Source organism: Oryx dammah, unplaced genomic scaffold (assembly GCF_014754425.2).
Source record: "Oryx dammah isolate SB20612 unplaced genomic scaffold, SCBI_Odam_1.1 HiC_scaffold_20, whole genome shotgun sequence".
Taxonomy (NCBI): domain Eukaryota; kingdom Metazoa; phylum Chordata; class Mammalia; order Artiodactyla; family Bovidae; genus Oryx; species Oryx dammah.
In genome coordinates, this window is record NW_024070204.1 from 7,684,672 (window position 1) to 7,699,497 (window position 14,826).

Below are 14,826 nucleotides of genomic sequence, written 5' to 3' on the forward strand. Positions count from 1 at the left end.
TATGGAAAGTCAAACAAAAAAGCTCTTCTTTCTTTTAAGATACAATTTGTACTCCATAAGAGTAAAGAAAAACAAGATCTTATCATTTATCACTTAACATTAAGCAAAAAAATGTGCAAATGCAGTTGCATCAGTATATTCTATTTGTACCCAAAGAACCAGTTCTCAAATGCTGGCTCAGTTACCCACTACAGCGGGGTACTGGCCAAGTTCATTAGTTTTTCTCAAGTTGAGTTTCCCCATCTCCATATGGAGGCAGTAATGAAAACTGCCTAGAAGGGACACAGTGAGAATAGAACAATGCATCGCACACAGTAGGGGCTCAATAAACTGAATTATTTGATTAGGAAACACAGAATTTCAGTCTATCATAACACACCTAAATAATAACTCCAGGTTGCTTGGTTATAGTTTCAACATTTCATTTGATATTACTCAGGAAGTTATAAAATTTAGTATAACAATTACCTTGATGATTATTGGTGTGATCACTCACCTAGAGCCAAATATCTTGGAGTGGGAAGTCAAGCGGGCCTTAGGAAGCATCAGGAAAAACAAAGCTAGCAGAGGTGATGGAATTCCAGTTGAGCTGTTTCAAATCCTAAAAGATGATGCTGTGAAAGTGCTACACTCAATATGCCAGCAAATCTGGAAAACTCAGCAGTGGCCACAGGACTGGAAAAGGTCAGTTTTCATTTCAGTCCCAAAGAAAGGCAATGCCAAAAAATGCTGAAATTACCGCACAATTGCACTCATCTTACACGCTAGCACAGTAATGCTCAAAATTCGCCACATTACACTTGAACAGTACATGAACTGAGAACTTCCAGATGTTCAAGCTGGATTTAGAAAGGGCAGAGGATAGAGAGATCAAACTGTCAACATCTGCTGGATCACAGAAAAAGCAAAAAAAATTCCAGAAAAAAACATATACTTCTGCTTCATTGACTACACTAAAGCCTTTGACTTTGTTGATCACAACAGACAGTGGAAAATTCTGAAAGAGATAGGAATACCAGACCACCTGGCCTGCCTCCTGAGAAATCTGTACACAAGTCAGTAAGCAAGTTAGAACCAAACATGGAACAACAGACTGGTTCTAAATTGGGAAAGGAGTATGTCAAGGCTATATATTGTGACTCTGCTTATATAATTTCTATGCAGAGTACATCATGCAAAATGATGGGCTGGATGAAGCACAAGCTGGAATCAAGATTGCTGGGAGAAATATCAATAACTTCGGATATGCAGATAATACCACCCTTATGGCAGAAAGTGAATAATTAAAGAGCCTCTTGATGAAAGTGAAAGAGGAGAGTGAAAAAGCTGGCTTATAACTCAACATTCAAAAAATGATTATGGCATCCTGTCTCATGGCAAATAGATGGGGAAACAATGGAAACAGTGACAGGCTTTATTTTCCAAAATCACTGCAGATGGTGATTGTAGCCATGAAATTAAAAGACGCTTGCTCCTTGGAAGAAAAGCTATGACCAACCTAGACAGCATATTAAAAAGCAGAGGCATTACTCTGCCAAAGGTCCATATAAGCAAAGCTATGGTTTTTCCAGTATTCATGTATGGATGTGAGAGTTGGATTATAAAGAAGGCTGAGTGCTACAGAATTGATGCTTTTGAACTGTGATGTTGGAGAAGACTCTTGAGAGTCCCTTGGACTGCAAGGAGATCAAACCAGTCAATTCTAAAGGAAATCAGCCTGAATATTCATTGGAAGGACTGATGCTGAAGCTGAAGCTCCAATACTTTGGCTACCTGTTGTGAAGAGCTGACTTAAAAACCATGATGCTGGGAAAGATTGAAGGCAGGAGAAGAAGGGGATGACAGAGGACGAGATTGTTGGATGGCATCACCAACTCAATGGACATGAGTTTGAGCAAGCTCTGGGAGATGGTGAAGGACAGGGAAGCCTGGCTTGCTGCAGTCCATAGGGTCGCAAGGAGTTGGACATGACTGAGAAACTGAACAACAAGGAAAACAAGGTTAGAAATGAAGTAAAAATATGCCAAAGATAATTGAGCCCAAAGTGCCTATTCTAAAATGATCTAATTATTTTAAGTAAAATAAGTATATCCTCACAGTTCCAAATCACTGCTGTGATCTAGGCTTAAATCCTGGCAGGATACCTGGAACAGACACTGATTCTCTCTCAGCCCATCTTTCTGCAAGTAGGAGAGGAGGAGACACTGGAATGGAGACACTTCTGCCCTCCTCCTCTAGGGACAGGCACAGGACCCCCGGGCAGTGTACCCCTGGGCTGCCTTACTAGGCTTCATCCATAAGTACTGGTGTGGTTGAGTCGCATTTACAGAGTGGTTGCATAGAACAAGAGGCCGATGGACTGCATTCCAGCCCTCAGCAGGTGCTGAGAGCATCATTTCCCCTGCTTTCTACTGCTGTCCCTTGTGGGCCTCCCTCGTGGCTCAGCTGGTAAAGAATCTGCCTGCAATGCAGGAGACCTGGGTTCAATCCCTGGGATGGAAAGATCCCCTGGAGAAGGGAAAGGCTATTCACTCCAGTATTCTGGCCTAGAGAATTCCATGGACTTGTGGGTCACAAAGAGTCGGACACGACTGAGTGACTTTTATTTTTACTACTGCTATCCAGCTTTACTACAAGCACTTTGTTAAATGACACGGGATTTCAGTCTATCATAACCTGACTAGATAACAACTCAAGTATGTCTAATCATCACCTCATTTCAATAATTTGTGTGACATTATGCAGCAAGTTAGGATTTGTAAGACTTGATCTAACAAGCATCATTATGGTATATCAGCTATTATTGAAAGAGGTTAAAAGTGAAACAGATATGTCAACCTCGGGCTTCCCTGGTAGCTCAGCTGATACACAATCCACCTGCAATGCAGGAGACCAGCATTTGATCTCTGGGTTGGAAAGATCCCCTGGAGAAGGAAATGGCAACCTACTCCAGTAATCTTGCCTGGAGAATCCCATGGATAGAGGAGTCTGGTGGGCTCCAGTCCCTGGGGTCACAAAGAGTCAGACATGACTGAGTGACTGAACACACGTGCCAACCTCAGGTAACATAAAATAACTTACATTTAATATAAATTTCTACATTTATACAAATACAAATTATAAATTATACAAATATGAATATAAAGGTAATTTTAAACAGAAAAACATAAAATTGCTACTGGTATATTATTCAAGAATAGAAGACTTTCCCCCAAGACTATGAGTTGATGCCAATAATGATGATGGTGAGTGGATCCGCAGTCGTGTTCGACTCTTTGCAGCCCCATGAACTGTAGCCCACCAGGCTCCACTGTCCGTGGAATTCTCCAGGCAAGAGTACTTGACTGGGCTGCCATCTCCCCCTCCAGTGACTGACCCAGGGATTGAACCGTGGTCTCTGGCACTGTAGGTAGATTCCTTACGACTAGCGCCACCTGGGAAGCTTCAATAATGATGGTGACATTTTCTATTTCAATTTGCCTTGTTGGGTTTGTTACTGAGCAATGATATACAAACATGTGTCTCATACATTCTGTGCATCCTCACACACAGCCAGGGATTGCATTCAAGGATGCTGACTGGAGACGTGGAACAGGGCCCCAAGCATCCTGCATACTCAGAGGCAGAGCTGGGGTGTGACACGGGCTTTCTCACCTGCCACCTGCTGTGCTTTCCCCACATGCTCTGGGAGGCCACAGGTGTGAAGGGAGCTGGGGAAGGGCAGCAGGGACCAGAGAAACCCAGCACTCATACGGGTTCTAGAGCAGCTTACTTGGAAGTGGGACCCAGGGATCATTTGGTTCTAGAGCAGCTTATATGGGTTCTAGAGCAGCTTACTCAGACTCAGGACCCAGTGCTCATACGGGTTCTAGAGCAGCTTACCCAGAAGCAGGACCCAAGGCAGCTTACTCAGAAGCGGAACCCAGTGCTCATATGGGTTCTAGAGCAGCTTACTCAGAAGTGGGACCCAGGGTTCTATGGGACCCAGGGTTCTAGAGCAGTTTACTTAGAAGTGGGACCCAGGGGTCATTTGGGTTCTAGAGCAGCTTATTCAGAAGTGGGACCCGGCACTTACATGGGTTGTAGAGCAGATTACTTAGAAGTGGGACCCGGGGCTCATATGGGTTTTAGAGCGGCTTACTTAGAAGTGGGAGGAGTTTGTCCATTAAGCGTCCTGTTGTATCTCATTCCAAACTCATCAGAGGATTCAGCCACCAGGGAAGGACACATGTGTCCCCAGAGTCCAGGAAAGGGGTATCAGGATCAGAGCATCAGTGATTTCAGGGCCAGCAAACATGGCCTCTAGCTGGCTTTGAGACGGAGGCCCAGAAGAGAGTGGGCAGACTTCGGGGTCACACAATTAACTGGCTGCAAAAGATCCAGGCCCTCCCTCTGCGTGTGTCAGTGAGCTCCCCAAACAACCCAAGGCTCGGGGCCCCCAAACCTTTGACATCTGGAACTTACTTTTGTTTACCTTTGTTTTTTTATTACTCTATTTTATCATGGTAAACATGATAAACATTTAACATGTGAGTGACCTTCTTATAGATTTTTAAGTGTTCAGCACTGTATTGCTGACTGCAGGCACAGTGTTGTAGCATACCTCTAGAACTTGTCCATCTTGCTTAACTAAAACTTTATCTCCCCATCTCCCTCTCCACCCAGCCCCTGGCAAACACCGCTGCAGTCTTTGATCCTAAGTATCTGACTGTTTCAAATATCTCCTTATAAGTGGAATCACATGCTATTTGTCTTGCGGTGAATGGCTAATTTCACTCAGCATAATGTTTGGATGTGAGAGTTGGACTGTGAAGAAAGCTGAGTGCCGAAGAATTGATGCTTTTGAACTGTGGTGTTAGAGAAGACTCTTGTTGGAGAAGACTCTTGACAGTCCCTTGGACTGCAAGGAGATCCAACCAGTCCATTCTGAAGGAGATCAGCCCTGGGATTTCTTTGGAAGGAATGAGGCTAAAGCTGAAACTCCAGTACTTTGGCCACCTCATGCGAAGAGTTGACTCATTGGAAAAGACTCTGATGCCAGGAGGGATTGAGGACAGGAGGGGAAGGGGACGACAGAGGATGAGATGGCTGGATGGCATCACGGACTCGATGGACGTGAGTCTGAGTGAACTCCGGAAGTTGGTGATGGACAGGGAGGCCTGGTGTGCTGCGATTTATGGGGTCACAAAGAGTCGGACACGACTGAGCGACTGAACTGAACTGAACTGGACCTCAAGGTCCATGTTGTTACATATGGCGGAATTTCCTCCTTTTTAAAGGCTGAATGGTATTCCATTTTAGTATATCCTGTTCTTTATCCTTTCATCTGTAGATGGAGATTTAGGTTGCTTCTACATCCTGCCTACTGTGAACAGTGCTTCCATGAACACAGGAGTATAGAGAGCTTTTCAAGATCCTGGTTTCTTTTGGATATAGAGAAATTGAAACCCTTGCGTGCTATAGATGGGGATGCAAAATGGTGCAGCTGCTATGCGAAACACCACAGAGATTCCTCAAACAATAAAAAATAAAACTATCATCCGATCCCAGCAAGCCCACTTCTTCATATTTAACAACAACAAAAAATATTAAACCAGGATTGTAAAGAGATACCAACATTTAGAACTTTAATAGCTGAGATTCACAGAAAAAAACTAACGGTTCTCAATGAGGATCCTTGACTGACCATCTCTCACTGAGACTTAAATAAAGGTTTGGAGATTTATTCAAAAACAAGAACATATGAACATCACAGGTGAAACATGGAAAATATTTTTGGGGAAACTTCAAGTTAAAAATGGCAGAGCAAGAAAAGATTTTCAAGTCTTTTATATCCTATTCATTCTTGAACTTGAATGCAACACTTTTTCTATTGGCTGCTGCCGTGCTTATGAAATTTAAGTTCTTATCCTTTTCACGAGTCTGTCCTTTACTGTGTGAATAACATTTCATTAGTATAAATCATTTTTAACAAGCTTGAACTCAAAGGAGCAGCTGAAGACCAGGAGAAGTGAAAGTAGGGAAGAGAACTCCCAAGGAAGCTGAGACTTTCTGGCAGGAGGTCACGGGCATCACCGCACTTGATACTCACCGTGGGAGGGATGAAAGATCACCCTCTTCCCAGAAGTGGAGCCAGAGATTCAGAAATATCACCTGATGTCATCCAGCCAGACACAGGCATGCAGATAATGAAATGCGTGACTCCAAAATCAACAAATTACCTATATTTACAGCCACATCCTTTTTTTTTAACCAATTTAAAATGTCCTTGTATTTTTTTAAATTCTCTTGTTTTAATATTTAATTTTTATTTTATAATAGAGTATGGTCAATTTACAATGCTGTGTGCCACCATCTCGATAGAAGACTAAACATCAAAAGCAAACATACGTTGTGGCCAAAGATGTCTAAACTGCAGCTAGGATATGATCAACATGTCACTTTACCTAAGTAGCTCTTATTTCTAAATAAGCATCTTAGGAATTGAACTGATAGGATACGTTTTCTAAACAAGCCAAAGAAACCAAGCCTCTCCTTCATTCCACTTATGTCCTCAGTTGATATTCCTGCCTTGGAAGAGACAGAAAGTGGAATAAATAGGAAAAAAAAAAATGTGGGAAAAAAAAAAAGTTGTGCTTCTACTATAAAGAATAGAATGCTCCTGCTGCTGCTGCTAAGTCGCTTCAGTTGTGTCTGACTCTGTGCGACCCCATAGACGGCAGCCCACCAGGCTCCCCCATCCCTGGGATTCTCCAGGCAAGAACACTGGAGTGGGTTGCCATTTCCTTCTCCATAGGATACTCCAGTGTGCCGTAATAACACCTTCCAGGAATTACATGGCCAGTAGTTTAACTATGGAGGGGAAGAAAATGAAAACTAAGCTAAAATACCTAAAAACTTATACTAAACTCCTTAGAGATGCTCCTGATATTCCTCTGAATTTGAAAACTGATGTTACAGTTTTCATAAACCAAATTCTGCAAATTTAGACACAAAATAAATACATGAACATTTTAGGAAGACATTCAAGTTTTACATTTATAATCAAATGTATCTCTCTCACACACACACACACACATACACAGAGTCCAGTGACTGCATAGGAGATAGGCTACACTTTTCTTTCATTTAACTTTTTATATGTAATAACAAGTAAGTTTTCAATAAGAAAATTAATGACTTGAAATGTTTTATGAGTTCTTTGTAGTGCAAAGTTTACAAACTAAAGTGCAGTTCCACTCAGGTCATCCATCCCTGTGGTTTACCAGCAGAGGAGACAAATTTTGACTTGAGAGTGGAGACCCCAGTGTTAGATGCCAAACCACCTGGATCAGGACTGATATATTTTAGAAAGGACAAACCTACCACATTTGAATGGTTTCCCAGACCTTCTAAATGATCACAGATTTACCTGTCACATTTTCATAAATAATTTTAAATCTCAGCATCTGAATTATCAATAATTACATCATCCTAAACTGAACACTAAGATATTCCATGGTTGAAAGTTAGTTCAGGCTGACCTGGAAAGAAGTGCTTCTATAATCAGTAATAGATTCTGCTAAAGCTACTGCAATATCTTTGCCAGTGCAAAGGGGAACAAATCTAATTGCAAATCCCAATAACAAAATCTCCTTGGGTTGGGTATAATATCCGACAAAGCATCTCATAATCCTCCTTCCCTCTCCAAATTTCCCAAGACTATCTGAACTGTGTGGTTTTTAGGTCTCACAAAAACAAACTTTACAGAAGCACAAAAACCTTCTATGCCTCATAAGCCAAGGTTACAAAATTACTGCAAAGACCAACTGGAAGATCAGCAAGGAAGCATGCCCAACCAGACCTTCTCATGCTGAACCTCCCCACCAAGGCATCCCTACTGTCTCTACAGTCACTCTGCAATGTTTGCACCGGGGGCAAGTGAATGAAGCCAAAGCCCCGCAGACTTAAGTGCTCAATCATTCTGACAGATGGCACAGAAAGAGCAGCATCAGGCCTTCGCACAAATGGAATTTTGGCAGACCAAAGTGTTAGGAGAAATAGGGCCCACTAAGGCATGAGAGAAAGAACACCATGAGTTGTCTTTGACGCCCTTAAAATTGGCACCAAATGTGCTCTGATAACGGCCCCATAAAGTCGGTGAGTCTTCAGTGTTTAAGGTTTGTCCACATGTTACGTTAATAACTTAGTGTGGGGCTCAGTTTGATGACCTTATCCCATTTCCCAAACCAAATATAGCACCCAGAGTTAAGCAGGCTGAAGTTTTTGCACTAGCTCAGAGGCAAGAACTGGAAAACCCCTGGGGCAGCTTATCCCATACGGGAAGATTTCCTCCAATCAGCCTTCAGGATACTCTTAATTCCAAGTATTTCCTCCAGACATTCTCGTTAGCCAGAAAGACTTGTGAGTCACAGCATCTAGTACCTGAACAGGCACTCGATTCACAGCATCAAGTTTCCAGAGCATTTTAGGTTTGCACAACATCAAGCGTCTGCTGAGAAGCTCCTGTTGGCAGTATCTCTAGTCGGTGAGAGCACCTAGTCTCCGCAGAGCATCTGTGTTTGCAAAACATCTTTTGTGGGTGTAGCATTGTGTGTGTGCAGAGCAGCCGGTGTTTGATGACTCTGGTTTCCCTGCTCTAGACTGCGGGCTGGGGATGAGGACTACTCACCACATTACAGCCTGCACAGTCAGGACCATTCTCGCAGGTCCGGCGGCGAGCTTGAATGCCACCCCCACACTGGGCCGTGCACCGTTCCCAGGGTCCCCATCCTGTCCAGAACACGTGTGGCGGGCACAGCAGGTGCTCATTGCAGTATCTGTAACGGGGAAACCAAGAGGGGGAAAGCAGCCATTTAGTGGAGCGCGAGGCTGCGGGGCTGTCCACTCTCCGTCCCTGCACCGGATGCTGAACCCATGCGCATGCTCCGCGTGGAGGGGCGCCTCAGTGTTCCGAGCGGTCGCCCAGGGAAGGAGGCGGATGCGGCGCTGGCCATGCTGTGAGAGCACAGACAATGGGATATGCGGGAGACAACGCAAGATGCTAGACTCACGATGCAGGATGGAGCTTCCTGTGCAGCCAGTTAGAGGAGAAACAGACAGAGCCCTTCAGATAGACGCTCGGAAAAACGAGAACACACACAAAATACCTAAGTAGGGCATTTATCTTCAAACATAAACACTGAAAGATAAAGTAGGTTATGAATACAAAGTCCGCACATTGTATTTGGGATTCATTTCTCATTCTTGAATCAAGGAAGGCCTGTAATCCTAGTAACATACCTTATAGAAAAGTTAGCCTAATTTTAGTATGACGCTTCCAGCCACACACTGCCTAGGTTATTGTATTTTTAAATTTATTTGTAGACTCTCCCAGAATGATGTCCCACAACCTTAATTTTGATGAGCACCTGTTATCCAAAAAGAGGTGAATTACTGTTGACATCTAGTCTATTTGTTTTAGTGACTGATTATATGTCTTATGTGTATATTCATATTACCAATTCTTAGCCAAATATACAAAGCCATCCTTAGCCTTAGAAAAATCAAATTTCTCCTCAGTCTTTCATACTACAAGTGAGAAAAAATGAAGTAAGAGAAACAATAAGAAGGAAACAAGCTGGCAATGCATGGGTTTACGGCTCACAGGTAAGAAGATGCTGTTCTTCTTCATCAAGGGAGCTTCCCTATCTCAGGTGTGTCCAACCTGAGTTGCACTCAGGGAAATAGACACAAGCCCAGGGTGTGCAGGACAGAATAGACTTTTTTTTTTTTTAACTGAAGTACAGTTAATGTACAAAGTTGTGTTAGTTTCTGGCGTATAGCAGTGTTTCAGTATACATATATATATACATGTATTCTTTTCAGATTCTTTCCCATTATACTTTATTATAAGATATTGAATTTAATTCTCTGCGCTATATAATAGGTCCTTGTTGTTTATCTATTTTTAAGGAACCTCCATACTGTTTTCCATAGTAAGAAAAACACTATCTTAATGAGCCAAAACCAAAGGTAAGGAGCTGATTTCCAGAAAATAAGAAAAGTAGTTTGGGCAGCATAGTTTCCTGACAGCAAATGCTGATATGACTCAACTGTTTTCCCATCAAATGAAGGACATTTAATGAATATGGTAGATGCAGGAATATATACAAGCATGAAAAGCAAAAAGTCAGGCCAAGCTGAAGGGAGCCAACAGGATGAAGCACAGAGAGCATCACTGGGCATTCTGGGAAAGAGTGGAAAGCAGGAGTGGGTCTTCCCAGCGATGTGAGAGCTGGACCAGAAAGAAGGATGAACACCAAAGAATTGATGCTCTTGAATTTTGGTGCTGGAGAAGACTGTTAAGAGTCCCTTGGACAGCAAGGCGATCAAACCAGTCAATCCTAAAGGAAATTGACCCTGAGTATTCACTGGAAGGACAGATGTTGTAGCTGAAGCTCTAATACTTTGGCCACCTGATGCAAGGAGCTGACTCACTGGATAAGATCCTGATGTTGGGAAAGATTGAAGGCCAAAGGAGAAGGCAGCAGCAGAGGATGAGATGGTTAGATAGCATCACCAACTCAATGGACGTGAATCTGAGCAAACTCCGGGAGATAGTGAAGGACAGGGGAACCAGGCATGATGCCCTCCATGGGGTCACAAAGAGTTGGACATGACATCAACTGAACAACAGGAAGGGGAAGATTGTGATTAAAAAGTGCTTAAGAGAGATGAATAGAAAAAGTCAACGAGAGTGGAATGGTCTGTCTTTATGCAGCTAGAGTGGAGGAACTTGAGCTTTATTTTCAAGGAACCAAGGAAATCTCAAGCTCTAGAGAAAAAATGAGTACTGTCAGAGTTGGAGTGAAGAGTTGGCGCCTCATCCTGCTGGTACTGGAGCCCCTGAGAGGAGCAGAGTTCTCCATGCTTGCATGGAGGTGGTGCTGAGTTCCCAGAGGTGGATTAGGAGGAGCTGATGGAGCAGATGTCAGCCTAGAGGGCGTGTTTGCAACAATCCAAGGCAGAGACAGCCCAAGTTGGACAAATACGATGGTGATGCCAAGAGACAGGAAGCAACATCCATGGGACATCCATGGTAGAGGGGAATAAGACAAATAAATAAACCGTAGAGTCAGCCTCTCCAATGAAAGTGGGTGGCATGCTTACTTCTAGGGGGAGAGGGCTGATATTTCACAGCAGAGGGAGAGTCAGGGACTAATTGGGAAAATGGTTTCGTCTCTAAATCTTCTCATGACAGAGTAGCCGGTGAAACTAAAGAGTTCTCACTCTTCTTCATAAGACAGTCTTCCACAGCCCTGAGTCTCACAGCTCGGGAATCTAGACAGTCTTACATGTGGGAGGGAAGGGGAAGGAGGCTTCTAATTGACAGAGGATGACCTTGAAAACAAAACTGAGGATATAATAGATGAAAAGCACCAGACCTTTGCAAATGTGCAGTTACAAGATGTAAAGCAAAGCATCCTGACTCCTCAGTGACTATTAACATCCATGTCGGTGCAATGATTGTTCTGTGAGGAAACTGCTATTTGTTTTAAGAAGGCGTTTGGAAGAAGTAAGTCAAGAATACTCAAAACATCAGAATTCTTAGCAGTAAATTAAAAATATCCATGTGTAGCCTTTCTCAATGTGGACAAAAGACCACCCCCAGTTTCCAAAGTGATGTTGCCCACATTTAAAGGGTCTGGAATTCCTTTTTTTTTTTTTCAGATCAACATCTTACACTTTATAATACACTCGACACCTTAACACAGACTTCAGCTTTCTAAACCAAAAACAAACAAACCCATGTTAAGAGTAGAGTGGGCAAAGGAAAATCTTATTCATAGTACTCATAAAACCCTTGACTTTTTAATATAAAGCATAGCAATGGAGCCACCACTTACCAAAAGCAAAGTAAATCATAATGTATGTATCCTTTCTCATCTCTGTCTACATAATGCTCCCCTCTGAACACACTCAGTGTATTATTACAGCTGAAAGTCTGCCGCAGGAGAACCTGATAACTCTGTGTAGCCTAGAACTTTCTATCCATGTTATAAATTATATCCCTGGCTGCATTTTAAGGTGGTCAACAATGTGCTTTTCTTTCTTCTCTTTCTTCTTCTGTAGTAGTTCTATGACAAAAGGCACACCAGATAATGTAACTGGTGTCCTCTGCAAGGGAAGTCAGAGAGCACTAGAAATTGCCAGGCTAGTCTGTCATTTATGTCTAGGTTTCACTCAAAAATTCACCCTGGGGAAGTCTGATCAGAGGCTGAGCCCTTACAAGCTCCTAGCTCTGGATTCTGTGATGTCAGGAGAGCACTGGCCCTCTGCCTCTCTTACTCCATCACCCAACAAACACGTGCCAGAGAGACGTATCTCTTGTTAAATTACAGACTGGGCCTCCAATGTCTTTCTTGGTCATGAACAACATTGGGCATTTAACCCTCTCCAGTATTCTTGCCTGGACAATCCCATGGACAGGGGAGCCTGGCTGGCTGCAGTCTGCAGGGTTGCAAAGAGTCAGACACAGCAACTGAGCACACACAAACTTAGTTACCTCGGTGACTCTGGGTGTGCAAGGATTTTTATTAATTTATGGATAAAATAAATGCACAATGTATCAGCCATTTTCTCTTCATTACTGAGTCCTTTGTACATGGCTGGCTTTTACCAAAGGACAAGCTGAACAGTTCTGAAATCTTATTGGCTCTCTCGGACCACCAGCCTCTTAGAGCACCGATGGTCACAGATGCATTTCACAATGCATTAAAAATTAAGATTTTCATTTTGCCCATGACTGCTCATTCTCATTTTGCATTTCAGAATGAATTAATAGCCTGGTGCTATTTCTCCATAAATTATCCATTTTTCCACAGACCTAATCTCTGTGAAGAGAATTGTCTTTCATAATCCTGCATGGACTAGATTTTCAATACCATATCATTTTCCCTTGTCCTATTTCTTCACGCTACAAATTGTGTTCTGTTCTGGTTCCACCCATGTTGGTTTCTCACGAAACCTGTTAGCCTGAACCAATCAGAGCCCTGTGAGAACTGTTTTCTCCTTGATTTACTCTTAAGTGATTGTTGCTTTTCTGGGCCACACTGGGAGAATGGAATCTTCTGTGGCATCAGAGAAACTGTACAAGTATTGAGTTCTTCACAATATTATTTTTTCCCCAAGAAGAAGCTAAGGGAACCATTAGGAAAGAGTAGTGATAATGATTTGCAAAGAGCATCACTTTGGCTCATCACGGGATTAAGCAAACTTGCCTGTGCAGACAGAAAAATCATATCATAAACCCCGATTGGTGGCTGGATCTCTTTACTTTGATAATACAACTGGAAGACTCTAGCATGGTCTCCATGAGCCTCCCTTCCTGGAATTCACATCTTGTGTAATTCCTTCCCACTCTGTGTGGGTGGGACCTGTGACTTGCTTCTGATCAACAGAATATGGCAAAGACGACAGATTGTCATTTCCATAATATGCTACCTAACCCTGTATTATCCTTCTTTCAAGAAGTTCCTTCTTGCTGGCTCTGAAAAAGTCAGCAATCAGATGGGAAAGTCCCAGAGGCAAGGAGTTGAGAGCAGTTTCTGGAAAACAGCTTCAGTCCGACAACACAGGAAAAATCTAGGAAGCAGACCCCTCCCCTTGCCAAAGGAGCCTCAGATGAGACCACAGCCACAGTCTATACCTTGCTCACCCTTGAGTGATGCTGAAGCAAAGGGTCTAGCTAAGCTCCGTCCAGGCCACGACCCCAGAGACACTGTGAGCCAATAGAGCACATGGTGTTTTAGGCAGCTAAGTCTGAGGTAATATTTGTATGAATGACAACTAGAACAGATTTTGATACTTAGACACATGGTGCTACTTTAAGAAAGATCTAAAAATATCAAAGCGACTTCAGGACTAGAAAGTGAGTAGAAGCAAGTAGAATCTCGAGAATCATGGTAGAGAATATTAATCCCTTTGAATAAACTGTTAGTATAATATTACAGAAGAATATTATTCAGCCTGAAATGCAATGAAGTTCTGATACATGCTACAAGATGAACTTTGTAAATGATATGCTAAGTGAAATAAGTGAGGTACAAACTAGAAAAGATTATATGATTCTACTTACTCAATACTTACTTAAATCTTCTATTAGGCAGACTTATCAACTATTGATTCCAGAGTTCTTGTTTCAGGGGATGCAGAAGTTTTGGAAATGGTGTTATGGTTGCACAATACTTAAATGTAATAATGCTACTAAGTCAAACTCTTAAAAATGGTTAAATGACAATTTTATGTTATGGGCCTTCCTGGTGGCTCAGATGGTAAAGCATCTGCCTGCAATGTGGGAGACCCAGGTTTGATCCCTGGGTCAGGAAGATCCCCTGGAGATGGAGGAAATGGAAACTCACTCCAGTATTCTTGCCTGGAAAATTCCATGGACAGAGGAGCCTGGTAGGCTACAGCCCATGGTGTCGCAGAGTCAGACACAACGGAGTGACTTCCCTTCCCTTTATGTTATAAATGTGTGTGTGTGTGTGTGTGTGTGTGTGTACACATATATGTGCATGCATCTTCAGTCTTTCCAGTAGTGTCCAACTCTTTGTGACCCCACGGACTGTAGCTGCCAGGCTTCTCTGTTCATGGGATTTCCAGGCAAGAATACTGGAGTGGGTTGCCATTTCCCTCTCCAGGAGATCTTTCTAATTCAGGGATCAAATCCATGTCTTCTATGTCTCCTGCACTGCAGGTGGATTCTTTACCACTGAGGCATTGGGGCAGCAGAAAAAGAAATTGAGGGAAATAATATTAAACAGAAAGGAAATTGGCCTCTCC

The 14,826-nt window shown here is 42.7% G+C and overlaps 1 protein-coding gene across 1 annotated transcript in view; it reads right to left on the reverse strand.

Moving 5' to 3' along the window:
* SEMA5A (semaphorin 5A) overlaps positions 1–14,826 on the reverse strand; it is a 548,310-nt gene that overhangs the window by 62,935 nt on the left and 470,549 nt on the right. Inside the window, exon 16 of the mRNA XM_040262502.1 lies at positions 8,672–8,819. Within this exon, the coding sequence (XP_040118436.1) occupies positions 8,672–8,819 (148 nt within the window). The remainder of the gene's footprint in view (positions 1–8,671; positions 8,820–14,826) is intronic.